Genomic DNA, 16,878 nt, shown 5'->3' with positions numbered 1-16,878 from the left:
TGCATGGGGTTAATATGCAGCTCCGTGATTAAAAATAAATTACACTTTTCCTGTATAAATATTCAAGTCCCTCTCCACTGTGTGCCACTGCCTTGTTATGGTATGTAAGCTATTTTTTTCCCCCCGTCTGCACAACATCTGGCGCGACATTTCCTGAAGCATCACCGGAATAAATTGAGTTTCTCTGCCCTACGAGAGATTCATTTGTGTGATGCTAGTGTGTCTAAAAAGAATGGGATGGACATGCATGGCTTGAGGTTATGGGTGTTGTCTAGAAAATGGGAATTGTGGAAAGTTTTATTGGAAAATGAAATCAAGGCTTTGGCAAACATGATGGCGGTGTTACAGAATGACTGATGGGGAAGAGACAGAAAAGTGGTTGCGGTTGATAAAACAATAAACTACATTTACAATTATAACGTCTGTATTTTAAAGGAGAAGTCCACTGATTTTTCCCTGTTTACAGGTCTGAGGAAGTACCACTGCATATGTGATAAGATATTGTCTAAAGCCTTTTGTAGAGCCAGAGGGAGCTGTATGGAGTCTGTTAAATGTCCTGAAGCGTTGGTTGGGGAAAACTACAAGTTTTAAAAGTGAGTGTTCACCACTCCTCATCTTTGCTTTAGACTAGCAGCTCACGGCTGCATTAGCTGTTACTAGCATAGTCTCAGATTTAACTGTCTGCAGGCAAGTGGGATTGTGGGTAGTGTAGGCAACTGATTACGACAAGGAGGAAAAATGTGTGGAATGATACAATGCTAAATATGCTAAATATTAACTATAAGCTAGTTCTCAAGTCATGTCTCAAGTGACATTCATTAACTTTGATCCTAAATTGTAGCTCATCAGATCAAGGAAATGGTAGAAGATTTTCAGACAGTTTGAATGTTCCCTGAGAGTCTTCTTTGCAGGTGACCGCTGGAAAGGGGACAGACGGGGCAGGGGACAGGGTCCTGACTCCTACTAAAACCACCATTTGTCCTGCAGCTGACCTAACACTAAAAGAAAGACCGTGACAAGATGGTCATTTCAGGGAGCACTAGTGAACAGCATAGTAATTTTATTGCAGGAAATGGGTTGCACCTCGGGGAATTAAAACAGAAAGAGAAGAGACAACACTGCTTGTTATTAATCATGAAACCACCATGAAAACAAAGTAGTTGAGCAGTATTTTAAGAATGTGAAAGCTTCCCAATTAAGGTTTGTTTGTGAGCAGAAACCAGCTGAAAATCTCTCATTACTGTGTCACAAGTTGTTTCATTTTGTCTCCTACAACTCAGCAATCCCTTTCAATCTCTCTCTCATATCAGGAGAATACATCAAGACCTGGAGGCCGAGGTATTTTCTCCTGAAGAGTGATGGTACATTCATTGGCTACAAAGAGCGACCGCAAGATGTTGACCAGCTGGAAACCCCCTTAAATAACTTCTCTGTAGCACGTGAGTATCTGCTCCAGAGAAACCACCACATTTTTTCCCCTCTGTTTCTTGGCAGCTTGTTTTACTCTTATTTTGTTTGGTGCTTTCCTGTTTTTACTTGCATTGTTGTAACAATTACATTCACATGCTTTTTTTTTTTTTTTTTTGTATGTATCTCGCCTCTTTATCCACCCTGAAAAGTAATTATTAACAGGAAAAAACAGTCAAGCCAAGTGCCTGTGAGGCAGAAGTATGACAGTTAATCATCTCTAATATTATGACCAGGTATCCTTTATCATTGTCTGTCACTTTGAATGATTATGAACAGAAACATTAGCAAATTGGCTGTAGTATCATCTCAGCAGCATCACTGTGAGTTTCTTTCAATAGGGGCACCGTTCCAAGGCAAAACAAGCTATGCCACTGAATGCAAACACGCAAGATGTCTATGAAGACATGGAATGTCATTCTTCTTCTCTGTATGTCCTCCCCAAACTCTCTGTTTTTACACCTTGGCAGAAAATAACAACAAGCACTACAAAAAAAAATGCCCAGAGCAGCTCAGCCCACTCCATCTTCACATCAGAGAAAGTTGCTGTGATAAGCTGTGCAGATGACTGAACACAGCAATTAGACAGCATACTGTTTGTTTAACAAAACGTTTCCTCTCCGACACTCTTGAGTTATTGTGGTTATTAGCCGCCTGATTTCAAGTATTCATCTGAGCTCCGCTATGAGGCTCTGTCTCCATCAGCGGTGGCTTTGGGTTTTTTGTCACCACCACGACCCCAGCAAAGAGGACACATGGTGCGTCGCTGGCTGACGGAGCCGCTGCAGCTGGATTACATATTCACCCTGATGGAGCCATGTTGGATCTCAGTGGTGGTCCACTTTTCCTGTCCTCCATCTATCAGGCAGAGGCCATTTTGTGTCACGTACTGACATATTTGCTGACATGTTTCATTTGGGAACAGATGTTAATGCGAAGGAGGTGCAGATGGAAATCTCTGCTTTCTAAATTCAGTTATTAGACTGTTGTGAGTAATTGTTTTGCAAACTGCTTACAGGACAATTATTTGCCGAGAAAAGTGCGAGGATGAAAGGAAATGGAGTAAAAGAGGAATGTAACGACTCTTCAAAATAATAAATCCATAATAAGCATAAGTAAAACTTCAATTTCACTCATTTGTGAAAAATGTAGTTTCAGTAATTGTAGACATTGCAAGTTTACACATTATATATGGGGAAGAAACAAAACTTCACGGTGGTAAAAAATGTAAATTAGACTGACTTATTTATTTCTTTAGATACTGTTTCTAAGGAATTGTGATTATTATTTAACATGACACAGGTTTCTAATTATTATAAAAACCCATATTAGCAGATGTAGTTTTTTTAAAGGTGATGACAACTTAAAGATCAGAGTTGTTTTCCTCCACCAAAGTGCACCTGTTCTTTTCCAAATTGGCCGACAGTGTCTGTTAGGGTGGCGATAAAGATAAATGGCTATAACTGTGGGTCTGTCTCTCCCCTCTGCTCCCCTACACACTGGCCTTTCTCTCCGTCTCCTTCCCCTCCCTCCCTCCCCTCCCTCCCTGGCGGTGGTCAGAGTGCCAGCTGATGAAGACGGAACGGCCCAAGCCCAACACATTTATCATCCGCTGCCTGCAGTGGACCACTGTCATCGAGCGCACCTTCCACGTGGAGACCCCCGAGGAGAGGCAAGCGAGGAGAACACGCCTCTCAGCTCACAGAGCAGTGCAACACAAATCATTGACATGCAGAGAATTTGCCTCTGTTGCTTGAAAGCAGTTTAGCAATTTAAGCGCGTCTCTGCTCCTCTTAACATGTGGAGGCGCACACACATAAACATACACATTTAATCATTGTTATGCTCTCGCACAAGGTCCACTGGCTATTGGCAGAACTCACACTTGAAATTGCCTTCCTGTTGATAAGAAGACAATTACGTGATTGGGCTGCTGGGCTTGCATGATGGTAAATGGGCTGATGTAATCTTTCTGCTGCCTGTGCCTCCCTCAGGGAAGAATGGACTAAAGCCATCCAGGCAGTGGCTGAAGGCCTGCAGAAACAAGAGGAGGAGATGATGGACTCCTCTCCAGACCCCATGGACATGGAGGTCTACCTTACCAAACCCAGACACAAAGTGGTAAGGACCATTCATACTTCGTACATACATCTTCTCTGCTGTTGACAAACATATAAAACTTAACCTTTATCCCACCTTTTATATCCTTATCTTCCAAGTGGACCATTGCTCTTCACCTCCACCGTCTCTTGCCCTTTTTGCACTTACACCACATCAGCCCACCTTCCGTGGCCTGTCCCCCAACTACTTTCTACTTTCCCAACATCAGCCGTGGGTGGCTTAGCACCAGATAGCATGTCCACCAGGTTTCACAACCCCCACATGTGTCATGACATAAAGCTCCAAGGCCACCGGATTGGATGTCCCTCACGCAACCATTTTCAACATTCTCCTGTGTGCCAGGGTCAGAGGTTAACTGAGGCGCAACCACATATAGGCCAAACCATTAGAGGAGTGGAAATTGCATAGTGGGTGAAATAGTGCCTTAAATGCTTCTGTGTTGTTGTCAGTGGGATTGTGTGTCCTGGCTAGTTAGAGCACGAGTTTGTTAATGCTTCTGTTTGTAACCAGATGCCGCTTTCTCTCCTCTGGCCTTCCAGACTATGCACGACTTTGAATACCTCAAACTCCTGGGAAAAGGCACTTTTGGCAAAGTTATCCTGGTAAAGGAGAAGGCCACAGGGCGCTACTACGCAATGAAGATCCTGAAGAAGGAGGTGATCGTAGCAAAAGTGAGTGGATGCCAGTGAGCGGGTAAAACACACTGAGGGGAAGCTATGACTGATAGCTAAATGGTTAGCCATTGTGAGAGTCGCACAAACACTCTTTGTGGCTTTTTTCTTTTTTGTTTGTTTGTTTCCAGGATGAAGTGGCGCACACACTGACAGAGAACAGAGTACTCCAGAATTCAAAGCATCCGTTCTTGACAGTAAGGAGCCCATCCATATACCTAAACCAAACCTTATTTTAACTCACAGAAATCCTCGGGAACCTCTTCAGTCCAATCCAGCAGCATCCATTCAGAAAAAAAAGGGGCATTTTCACCAGGAATGTTGTGAAGAGCTGTTCTTACAAAGGCTGCAGTCGAGCTGGGCCTTTTCATCTGTTAACCCTTTCTCTTTTTTAAGTCTGAGGTGTGATGTATTGAAAAGCTCCTCCAAAGTGTTAGAATTAAGTGGTGGGTGGAGGCAACACATAATGTGATGCGCTCAGTGCAATGAAGTGGACCAGTGTTTGCCACACAGCGGTTGTTAAAAGGCCTCAACACACTAGATACACTGTGATGACATTTTCCTGTTTCTCTTTTCTTTGCATAGAAATTGTAACTAAAGGTGTAAAACTACAGTGTTTATTGTGACGTTTCATGTTACAATCAGTTGTTTAAATGGCAGCTTCCTCTTGACTTAGCTGGAAACATCAGCAAGTTCTGCTTTGAGCATTTGTTTTTGCTGCCTGCAGGGACTGAAATACTCCTTCCAGACGCATGACCGCCTGTGCTTTGTCATGGAGTATGCCAACGGTGGTGAGGTAAACCATTTTAACCGTTACTAAGTCTGCACCTGTACTGCAGTGACTGCATACTCTTCAACTTGAACAAAGTTACTGTTCCTATTTACCCTGGGCTAACCAACTCTCTCTTCATTTGCCCTCTGCTTCCTCATTGTCACTCTCCCCTGGTTCTCCTCAGCTTTTCTTCCATCTGTCAAGGGACCGGGTATTCTCAGAGGAGCGAGCACGGTTCTACGGTGCAGAGATAGTGTCAGCGCTGGACTACCTTCATGCTGAAAGAAACGTGGTCTATCGAGATCTAAAGGTAACACGTCCTCACATTCTCTCGTCCTTACTGTCAGCCTCGCTCCTCTTCTCTGTCTTCCTCTCTCACTAGCCCCCTTCCCTTCATTTTTCCCCTGGCAGGATATAAATAGGGTTTCCTCTGCTCAGAGCAGTGGCAGTGGCCAGGGCTTATTGATCTGCCTCACCAAGATCGGTCTCCAGACCTCACTGCAGCTGGAGGGAGGCTCAGGCCGTATGCATACTGCAGTTAGACAGAAATAACCACCAGTCCTCTTTGAACAGATCGCCACGGCCTCCCTTTATAGCACACAAACAGTGTTCTCAGTGGGAGATATTTTTGCACTTGCACTGTGCGTGAATTACATCATATAATAAGCTGGCAGGACAACACTCTTAGAAGATGTTCATCATCTCGGAATAAAGAAGCTGCAGAATTTCAGCTGCTTCTTTTTCTATAAAAACCTTTGATACTCTAAAGATGTGATCAGAGATGGTTGCTGCAGAATGATGGGACATGTTTGGGTTTAGGAGGGCTGTAGGGGGTTATCAGTGTTGCACTGGCATCTGTAGGCCTACTACTTCCAGCTGATTAAAGCTATAGCAGCCAGGTCAGCACAGCACTCCCTCCCTCCCTCCCTCCTTCCCCTCCCTCTGTCCCTTGGGTTTATGAGGCAGGCTCCCAGCCTGCTAGGGTTCTCCTGAAAATGCCAGGGTAGCAGGATTGGAGGATGTGCTGACTCTGGCTGGGCGCTGCTGGCCACGTGTGAGCTACAGCTGCCAGGTGACTTTAACTGAGAGAGAGAGAGGGAGGGAGAGAGGGAGAGAGAGAGAGAGAGGTCAAGCTGATATTAAAAGGCTTTGCAGCCTCAAGTCATGACACTGCAGGATGCACAACCTTTGGGCTGTTAGGTCACTTTGCTCTTTCTCTCTAGCTATCTTTCCCTCCACCTGTTCATGTACATTTTTTTTTTTGTACGCAAAAGTGAGTGGAAATGCCAGAAATTCAAAAGCATTGCCAATATAGAGCAAACAAGTTTTCACAAAAACTCAGCCAAGTGCTTTCAACAAGCAAACTTTTCCACCTCAGCCAAGCACAAAAACTTGTGCTTGTTTTTTTTTTGCTTGGCTGAGATGAAAAAAGTTTGTAAGTTGAAAGAGAATAAAGACTGATGGGAAGAGACTCTTCCAATAGATGTCATGGTTCTTGGATCTGCTCCACTAGAAACCCCAGATAAAGAAGAAAAATGTTAAGGGTTTACTTAAAATATGCTGAGAAATATCTGTTGGAAATATAACTAATGTCAACACTGAAACCTGCATCTTTCACTTCCCACAATTTCCCCTAATCACTGACTTATTTTATACCATTCTTCTCCCTGTTTTCCTCAGCTGGAAAACCTCATGCTGGACAAAGATGGACACATAAAGATCACAGATTTTGGCCTGTGTAAGGAGGGGATCAAAGATGGTGCCACCATGAAAACTTTCTGCGGAACGCCAGAGTACCTGGCACCTGAGGTAACCACAGAAGTGTTTATTTCTCCACCTGAAATAATGACATACTCCTTCCCTGCATCAAAATCAGCTTCCTGTTGGCATGTGCAGATCAGTGACAAATTAAAAGAAGAACCAACTTGGGCACCGTGAGCCAATAGAACAGCTTAAGAGTCACTTGAGCTCTACTGCCATTTTTCTGATGCTGGTGTTTTGAGCACTGTCTAACACGTCGGTCCAAAATATCCCATAGATGTTCGACTGGGTTCAGATCTGGAGACTGTGAAGGTCGTGCCGTATGATTCACATTATTTTCCATTTACTCCTCAAACCATTCAGTGTCTCCTTGTGCCCTGCATTGGAAGCATTAGGCTTCTCCACTCATTTACTCAGGTTTAATTTGATAAGGTGTATGTATTAACAGCTCAGAGCTTTGGTTTGAGCACATATAGAACAAGAATGATGTGGAGCCAAATAATTAGTGTAAGACCCTTCATGCGTGACATGAGTAGATTCCAAACAAAAATACAACATGTGTTGTTGGACCTCAGTGGATGAGAAGCATGTGGAAGAAAGGGCAGCTGTCCCAAAATGCCTTTCTAATCTCCAGCTGAAGTCGAGTTAGTGAGTGTGCCGTGTGCCCAGGGCAGGGCAGCCTGCGCTCATATTTGCTGTAAGGGGAGGGGTGTGGCTACTCCCTGTTGCGTGCAGGTATGACCAGGGTTGGAGTGGGCTGTGTAACCTGATATTTCATTGTGAGTATTGGTTGTGTGTGTGTGTGTGTGTGTGTGTGTGTGTGTGTGAGTACTTGAGTGTATGCGCTAGCCCCTTGCCTGTTGCCATAAAAATGTTTTTCCGGGAGAAGGGTGTCCATGTTGACACAGTTGCCGTATCGTTGTTTTTAGCCTCCATTTGGAATTTTCTGGTTGGGGGAGGAGGAGGGTGATTGGCTGGCAGCACGTCAGGAAACGTGAGCTTCCGCCCCTAGAAGAAAAAAAAAAAAAGACTAGAAGACTGCATTGGTTACAGCTGTTATGTGGCACCAGCAGAGCCACAGCCCCCACTGCAGCCCGGGATGCCTCACCTGACCTGGGCTGGGCCAGAGCCGGTGTGAGCTATCCCCCAGTGCAGAGCTGCCTCAGAGGAACACATACCTGTGCTTTTCATCAGTCAGCCATCAGCACCAGGCCATGAAGGCAAAGGCCCGGGCTGCCCTGGTGTCTGAGTGTTTACCTTCTCACACCTGGACTAACACGAAAAAACATAGTTCATTTTCTTCACTTCTGTAAACCTTTTTTTATATTTCTCCACCTGTCCATCCTGAGCTCTTCCTAGCCAGCTTCACTCCTCCACAGAGAAGCACAGTCTATGACACCTCCAGCCTCGGCAGCAGAGAGCAGAGGGAGACATCAGGGGGCGTTACCATAGCAACAGGGTCGCTGGCGAGCTTCTCTATGGAGTGCAGGCCAGGCAGTGTTACAGGTTGTTCTGCAGTAAACAATGACCTTGTTGTGTGTGCTGCACAGGAATGCTGTAACGTCTGGGAATATTCCACCCAGAGCGCGGGGGGAGGGAGAGGGGGGAGGGGGAGGGAGGAGAGACCCAATCTGCAAAAGCCTGGACCAGTTTGTCTCTGGAGGAAGGAGTAGGACAAATTCACTTTGTCACTTTTATTAAGCAGTTACAAGAAGAAAACCATTATTGGCTGAGGGAACTGGCTTTTAGGGAGTATGTACAGAGAAAAATGCGAACAGGTTTAATCGAGCCTCTGAAACTGATCTGGATTCACAAGCTTGGAAGATTAATGGCTGTCAGTGCAGAACGTTGTGAGCAAAAAAAGTGCAGTATAGAGAGCAGGGCTCCGAAGCAGCAGCAAGTGTTTGTGCTTTTATCCTCTCTCTCCTCCCCCTATCTGTGCTCCTTTGGGGCAGTGTAACAGTATTAGTTTGGGGCTGGGGCCCAGGCAGGCAGGCAGTCCTGGTTACGTATATGAGGGATGAGCTTGGCTCCTGTGCTCCTGGCAGCTTCACAGCTGTGGCGCTCTTCTACATATATGGGGCAGCTGCGGGCCCAGCTGTCGCACGGTGTGAATCACACGACAGCAGCGCTGGAAATAGAGACGGCCCAGTAATCCTAGCCCCACACCGGCTTCACGTTACTCCCCCCTGCCCTCCCAGTCCTCCTCCTTGATGCTCACCACTCACCGCAGCGCCAGGCCGAGTGCCCACAGCCACATGCGCAACACACACAGGAGTTTTGTACCTTTTACGGACACATTCGTCCATCTGTTTTCCGGGACCCTCTCTCTCAGCCTGTGCACTGTTGTGTCCATATCTAATTCTATTAATCCACCAATGTCTTTTTACCTAAGCGTCTATTCTTAGGTCTGAATTGCCTAGCATCACGCTGCTGGAGGTTTAAGAGAACAGACTGTTCTCCTTGTCTTGATTTCACCTTCAACATCCGCCTGGCGAGGTAGAATCCAGTACATGTCCCCAGAGACCTTGAAACAACTCCGCTCAGCAGCACATTAGTCATGCAACAGGTTGTGCTGTTCAGTAAGCACATCACTGCAGAAGTTTACTCATTAAGAACTGCCAAGAAAGATTCATCCTATGGAAGTAATAAGACTGACTCTGGTCCTGTTGATTGAGCGGTTTGTTTGTAAGACCCCAGTCTGTGTTTGTTGCCATACATATGCTTATTTAGGTGACCCACACCTCTGTTGCTTGTTGGTGTGTTGGTGTGTTTGTGTATGTGTAGAAGGGCCTGTGGTGATTAAATATGCAGGGCTCCAGGGGGAAACTCTATCCTTGCTCCTAATGTGAGATGTGAGTCAGTGCTGGCCGTGGCTGCCTCAAAAGCCCAGACCAGGGGGGAGAGCAGGTGATTTTGTTGGGGGTAGGGTGATGGAGGGCAATGCAGTTGCTTTAGGGTTTGTGTATTCAGCCTAAAGAGCTCCTGTTGTCACAACCTGCTGATGTCAAAACACAACCTTATTGGTATTTCGATTTTTTTTTTTTTGGTTAAGACGACAGTTTTTTTTTTTTTTTTTTAAAGAATATGACACCCACAATCTGTACCCCCTCTACAAGAAATTAGAACAGCTCAAGAGAAACCCAACTGCCACACTGAATAAACCTTTACCCATCACCTCATCCCCATCCAGGTGCTAGAAGACAACGACTATGGCCGCGCCGTGGATTGGTGGGGTCTGGGAGTGGTGATGTACGAGATGATGTGCGGCAGACTGCCTTTCTACAACCAGGACCACGAGAAGCTGTTTGAGCTCATCCTCATGGAAGACATCCGCTTCCCTCGGACACTTGGTCCTGAAGGACGCTCACTGCTCTCTGGCCTTCTCAAGAAAGACCCAATGCAGAGGTGAGGAGCATCTGCTGCATCCTCCGCTGTAGCGAATCAGTGCAGTGACTTACATGATGTTGTTTTCCTTTGCCACTTGTCTTTCAGGTTAGGCGGAGGGCCTGATGACGCCAAGGAAATCATGCAGCACAAGTTCTTCGCAGGAATTGAATGGCAGGATGTTTATGAGAAGAAGGTCAGTTTCTAAAATGTTCATGTTGTCATGTCAGCCCCCCCCCATGTTCCTCTTGTGATTGTCGTCACTGAAATGACACCAAACTAACATAGCCGTCATCCCCTCAAGGGGTCAATAAAGTTACGTCACTCGAAGCGCCGCCATCCAGAAACGATACAGATTGTCATCAGACCGACAACTGTTACCAAACTGACTGACGGCGCTGATGTGCTCATATGTTTGTGTCCTGTCTCCTCTCCAACAGCTGGTCCCGCCGTTTAAGCCCCAAGTTACCTCGGAGACAGACACACGATATTTTGACGAGGAGTTCACAGCACAGACCATCACTATTACACCACCCGGACAAGGTAGCACCAAACCAGACACACTCACACATACAGTATCCTTAATATGACCTTTCTTGCGTGGTATATAAAACAACATCAACCCACCACACTGTGTAATGACTCAGTGCTTCATAGCAATGTCTTTGAATGTGACAGTAAGGCTGATGAGCACAGTGGACTGTGAAGATGAACTACCATCTACCTTGAATGACAAATTTCCCACCACCTCCTGAGAGACTTTACCTAAAATGAGAAAATTATACTTTCACTTCACTCAGGATGAAAGGGTTATTGAATTACTAATTCTTGAAAAGTGCTTACTTACTGTCACAGTGTCACTTTTGTTTTCTTTAAGATCAATGTTATATTAAAATGTCAGGTTCATGAGAGAAATGATGCAAATTCATTTAGTCAGAGGCTTTGGTTTGTCCCTCTGCACAGAATTTTTCACTGATTTATCAGAAGTGTGAGTAAAGAAAATATTCAGCAGGCATACGTAACTCCCTTGAGAGCAGCCTGCCCTCTCCTGGAGAGCCAGCGCCATAAACTCATCGCCTCCCAAAGTCATCAAGCGCATGTGAATGGCAGCCAGTGTGTTTGCAGAGATTACGCAGTATAAGAAAAAACAGTAAAACAGTAAAAAGACTGACAGTATATGAGAATAGTGGGACTTGGTGATATTGATAAAGTCAAAAAATATATATATTTTTGAGAGAATATTTTGATATCCAGCTGTGAAAATTTGGTGCTTTCCGAATAAAGTTTTGGAAAAAGTTTTAGAAATGATGATTAACAATGTGGATATGATGACCAAGCAGATGAATCATTCACTGCTTGTTTCACTTTGGCAAATTTGGCAAAGGCTACAGTTTACTCAGTGTTATTACAAACATCTAAGACAATATTTAGTCCCATATGATAGCAGTATCTTCTGGCTCTTCATTAATCTTAATCTTAAAATATACCTTTACTTTTAGGAGTAGGTGATATAGTTTAAATCTTGTGTCACAGTATATGTAATGTCATATCCAATAGCCCAGTATATGTCAGTGTATATACTGGATTTTTCTGAAAAATCAATTGAGGAACAGTTTTTAAAAAATGCCTGTTTTGTGTAATCCAGTAAAAGACACTTCATCACATCATAAAGTCTGATTTGGCCACAAACCAGTCCTGGCCATTGATTTGTTACATTGCTCACAGTGATCTGACACACCCAGAGATATAAAAGAGAGGGATGCCAAGGTGAAAGTGGTGTGGAAAAGTAGACACATTAATATTACTTCATGGTATATGTTGCCATGCCACCTACCCTGAAGTACAAGAGCTAACTGTAACTTTGCCCTCTGTCCCCAGATGACAGCATGGAGTCCTTCGACAGCGAGCGGAGACCCCACTTCCCCGAGTTCTCCTACTCTGCCAGTGGGACGGCCTGAACGACTCTCAAACATTCCTCCGGTCCCACTATCTCCCCTCACCCCACCCGACTGCACTCTCAGAAAGAACCGGGGCCACGGCCCTGTCCTCCCAGCATTGTCTGCAGATGCCGTTGTTGGATGTAACATTTACAATCTGAAAGTTGTGTTGTTGTTGTTTTTTTTTTTTCTTTTTAGTTTTTTGTTTTTTTCTTTTATTTTTACAGGAAGGAGGAAATTCAAGACAAAACAAAGATAACTGTCGTTCTGTGTGGCCTTTGAAGACTGACCACAGAGACAGTGTGAACACTACCCTGCATTTCCTTGTTGTTATGTTGTATACTGAGCAGGCATCCATACACCATAATGAACGAGGAAATGTAGCTATGTTATGCACAAATTAGGCCACTGCTATGAATGTGGAAAAGGGCCATTTTGTATTGAACATATACAAATGAATATGAACCAACCATTTCAAATAGATATAGGCATACTGTGGACCAAAAACATCAAGTGAGCAGAGAGTGTGTGTGTTGTTGAGTGGGTGATAAAACTATGTTTTCCTCTATAAGACTTCTGAACAATTCAAAAACCTTTCAGACCATTCAAGACATTTTTTGGCTTCAAAAGTGAATGTACCGTCTCAAATAAAGTCAATCTTTCTGCATACTTACATGTTGTAACACATGGCTGATTCTCCTAAGACCGAAATGCTATCTTCTGGAGAGGATTTTTTTTTTTTTATCACTTTTCTACTACCCTGATGCAAAACTTCCACCAGTCAGTCTGTTGTATTATCATGCCGCACCATGATCGGTCTGATAAATCAATTGTGCAATACAGTCTGATGTGAGGAATGGCAGACATGCAAAGAATGCAGAGTGTTTAATCATTATGGTAAAAGCCGGCCTGCAGTGGATTCCTGTTGTAACTGTTTGCACATCAGAGTCACTGACAGACCCCCAGTTTCCTGTTCATGATAATAAATAGCTCCCCCCCCCCACCCCCTGAAGTAAGTGCTTATAGTTCCTGATGCCTTTCTATCTCCATGTTCTGCTGCAGACACCTCCTGGTTTCCCTCTGATCGGGGTCAGGCAGTGCTGACCGATCAGAAACTCTTCTCTCCTCTGGGTTTTTCCTCCATGTACAGTACAGTATTGGGTGTTTTCCACCCAGTGCATTCACTGCAGCCTCAATGAGGTCACTTTAACATAATACACTTCTTTAGGAATACTTTGCAAACAAACTGGCCTTCAGGGGAAAACACACACAAAGAGACATCTTTGATTTGCTTCTTTGGGGGACTGCTGTCCCTTCACGAGCTTCTGAGTTATTTATATGAGACCAGCGTTGACTAAAATGAGTTTTACTGTGCCAATGATATGCACTTTGCTGCCCCAAAATGATTGTATTTGGACTCTTATTTGTACTTTATGGTTGGTAAAGACTAAATTAGCTTCCTTTTATAATGTAAATTCAAATGTGGATACAAATAAAACAAGACTTGCTTGTTTGAATGATTTCTCCCCTTTTACAGATGGCTGAGGCTAAACTGAGACTCATGGGAACTGAAACTTTTTTTTTTTTACAAAGTGTACTAGGAGGTTTCCAAAAGCGCTTCAGTATTTTAAAGAAGACTGATAATCATTTCAAAAGTGCATCATACGTTATTGAATGTAATGGTTTTTACGATTTTGTTTTCACTTCAGTCGTTTGCAAACCTCTTGTTCAGTTTTTCAATCTGATTGTTACATATTCCTATGCACACTCACCCTTTGCTGTCACCTTCTGAAAATAGGGAAATTCATTTTATACTTTTTATTTCAACTCTTTTTTTGTACCTGCCCTCCCATACTCCTGAGACTGAGGACACCAGCTTTAGTAAACAAATAATATAAACTTTGTACACTGTTTTTACTTGTCTCTTTCAAATTGATGAAATAAAAGGTCTTAACAAAAAGCTGTGCAGGCTGAAATCCTTCCTTCCTTACAGATAATAGTTAAAGAGTTTGAGGAGTCCAGAGCTATAATGTGCTTTATTATAGTGTTTGGCTTGATTACTGTGTCTGGACATTCCCATGTCTGGTTTTGTTTTTATGCAAGAATTTCAGTGTTGAGGAAAGAAAATCTTTTTCCAGATTTTTCTAGTGCAGTCATATGTCAGTTTTCAGACAGATGTTCTTCCTTAGTCTTCCTATTTGCACGTCATCATGGTCATCCTCTTCTTTCTTTCTTTCTTTTTTTTTCTCCTGGATATCTTGGAATTGCACTTTTTATGCAAGGGGACTTTAGATTCAGGAAACCTGCCACATCTGTTGTAATTGTTTTGTCCTTCCTGGTTATTTTAAGTGAGTTTAGGCATGTAAAAGTGTAAATATATGTGACTTTTCAGTTCTTGTAAGTTGCAGTCGCTACATCTGTAGACAGTACCTCTATGTTCTGCCACTAAATGGTAAAAAATGAGTCGATAGGAGCAGGAATTTTGTTTATCTAAAGCTCACTGTAATCACACCCTACAGACAAAACACGGCTAAGTGTGTGAGACATGTTCCAGCATTCGGCAGCTCTTGCTGTGTCTTGGCCATGTTCTCTGCTTCTGCAGGTCTGCTCAGGTCCACGTCTGGGGCTCTGCAGCTGGTCTGAGACGGGTAGAGATGCTTCCCCCGGGCCCTCGGCCAGATGGTACAGTCTCTGGAGCAGATGTTGACAGCCAGGGCTCACAGTCTGTCTTTGGACAAGCTGTAATGTGCAGCGCCACACAGCGAGACTGCGGTTTGGCCCAGTGTGGCGCTCACCTGACAACCATCCCTCACCTGACTCCAGCTGCACTGCCCAAAACACACCGCAGAGCTGGGGCTGCAGCTCCGCCACTGCCCTCCTGTGGGTGATGTAGATCTGTGCTGTGTGGAGAAAGTGTCACTCACACACAGCCTGTGAGCCAGAGCATTTCTCGTCTTTGTACAAGGTGCAGAAATATTTCCTCTTATGGTGTTATGTCAAAATAATGAGTTATTTATATATTTATAACTTAGGCCTTATTACTCTTGTTTGCTCTTGTTCCCAAAATTGATTTTGCTTTTTGGATCAAAGAAACAATACAAAGGAGAATTTGTAGAGTGGCTCACAAATAAGAGGATTTGTATAATTTTAGGCACATGAAATATGAGTTATGTGGCAACGGCTGCAACTCAAAATCAGCAGCATGTACCGTTTATTTTCCTCCTTCCTCCTCCTAATTTATTTTACTAAATAAAGATCGTATTATAAATATAGTATACACTTCTTAGATATTTACTACTACAGAGAAATCTTCATTTTGTTCTCTGCTGTCACACATGTAAGAGGACAAGATTAGCTAAGTGCAGCAGGTGCTGTGCTCATGGACATTTCAGCAGGATGGCTGCTGCTTCACACAGTGCATGGACGTACATTCTCCTCATTGACTGCACAACAACAGAAGTAGCACAAAGCACAGGATAAAACATGAACCTTAATCACAAGGTCACACAGTGAATGCATTTCTTCAACTTCACTCCAACAATGCCACTTTCAAACAGTTGGCACCTTTGTGCCTTTGAGTAGTTTCCAGTACGCTGCTAATTCATGGGGCATGGGGGAAGAAATTAGTGTCGTGATTTGGTCAAAGAGCAGGTTTCTTTACATGAGGGTGGAGAGTTTTGGTGTGGCAGAGGTCAAGGCACTAGGAAACAGGCTCAGCCTGCTGACTACAAGCCCCTCATAACATTAGATCCCACTTAAAGAGCAGGGGTGTAGTCCAGGGTAACCCACCTAAATTTACTGTAGTAGCCTATAAGGACCTTTTTGTTTGTAAAATAAACTATACTTATAAATCCATAGTTCACATCCTTGTTGGCACAGAAGGAATAAGATGCATGTAATATGTGTGAAGTTCATTGTAGAAATGCTTTGCCTCACATGGACACTGACTGGAGGTAATAATTTCCCTCCCTTTGTTTGTTTATTTATTTATTTACTACCAATACACTGAGAGCAAAATGTTAGTGTGTGTTGAATGGAATGGATGAATGGCGATGGTTTATACCTAATACAACAGACACTGGGGCTTCACTGGAAATGCTCTTACTTTTAAATTGTAACTAGTGCTGCAGATCAATACGGTAAATTGGAACTAAAGCGCCATCTAGCGAGTGTCAGGCCTGTGTGAAAAGTATTTCCGTTGGATTACAGTAATATGTCACATCCACACATCAGCTCTTTTTTTTTTAATTAGAGCAGAGAATTTGATTGACTGAATACTTTTACTTGAATTGAAATGGGGGCATGATATTTTGATAGAATTAACTGGTATTTGAATGTCAAACCCTCTCTGTTCCCTGACGCAGCAGTTGCAAACACTCATTTCAGCTCATTACCACAGAAAAGCATTCAATATCTTTACCTGTAAGCAAGAATAATTTTTTTTTGTTCGGCCGAACAAACATGCAACACGGGAAGTGAATACAGCCGAAGATCGTCTATAGAGACGATGATTCATCAGCCGGTTAAAACTCAAGCCAGGTCAACAAAAACGCCTGCAATTTTATTGTATTTATTCATTTTTACCAAAAAAATTGCATAAATTCCTAAACATTAACATCCAAATGAATATAAAGCAAATAAAATGATCACCATCTCCACCGGTTTCTTTGCTTGTATGTTAATGCATCAGAAATAAGATTATAATATAACACTCTGAAAAGGGGCATTCTGCATCGTGAGTACTTTCACTTTTGGTATTTTA

General features: G+C 43.5%; 1 protein-coding gene across 1 annotated transcript in view; it reads left to right on the top strand.

Moving 5' to 3' along the window:
- akt1 (v-akt murine thymoma viral oncogene homolog 1) overlaps nt 1–14,076 on the top strand; it is a 31,623-nt gene extending 17,547 nt beyond the window's left edge. Inside the window, exons 3-14 of the mRNA XM_071498144.1 lie at nt 1,311–1,439; nt 3,028–3,139; nt 3,462–3,588; nt 4,128–4,259; nt 4,391–4,456; nt 4,987–5,055; nt 5,216–5,341; nt 6,712–6,840; nt 9,986–10,200; nt 10,288–10,375; nt 10,620–10,722; nt 12,058–14,076. Of these exons, the coding sequence (XP_071354245.1) occupies nt 1,311–1,439; nt 3,028–3,139; nt 3,462–3,588; nt 4,128–4,259; nt 4,391–4,456; nt 4,987–5,055; nt 5,216–5,341; nt 6,712–6,840; nt 9,986–10,200; nt 10,288–10,375; nt 10,620–10,722; nt 12,058–12,137 (1,376 nt within the window). The 3' untranslated portion in view covers nt 12,138–14,076. The remainder of the gene's footprint in view (nt 1–1,310; nt 1,440–3,027; nt 3,140–3,461; nt 3,589–4,127; nt 4,260–4,390; nt 4,457–4,986; nt 5,056–5,215; nt 5,342–6,711; nt 6,841–9,985; nt 10,201–10,287; nt 10,376–10,619; nt 10,723–12,057) is intronic.
- Nucleotides 14,077–16,878: the final 2,802 nt, after the last annotated feature.

The sequence above is a fragment of the Trachinotus anak genome, unplaced genomic scaffold (genome assembly GCF_046630095.1).
Source record: "Trachinotus anak isolate AG129_WGS33_773 ecotype Australia unplaced genomic scaffold, CSIRO_AGI_Tana_v1 ptg000015l, whole genome shotgun sequence".
Lineage (NCBI taxonomy): Eukaryota > Metazoa > Chordata > Actinopteri > Carangiformes > Carangidae > Trachinotus > Trachinotus anak.
The sequence above is the reverse complement of the archived record's forward strand: the minus strand, read 5'-3'. Positions and strand labels throughout refer to the sequence as shown.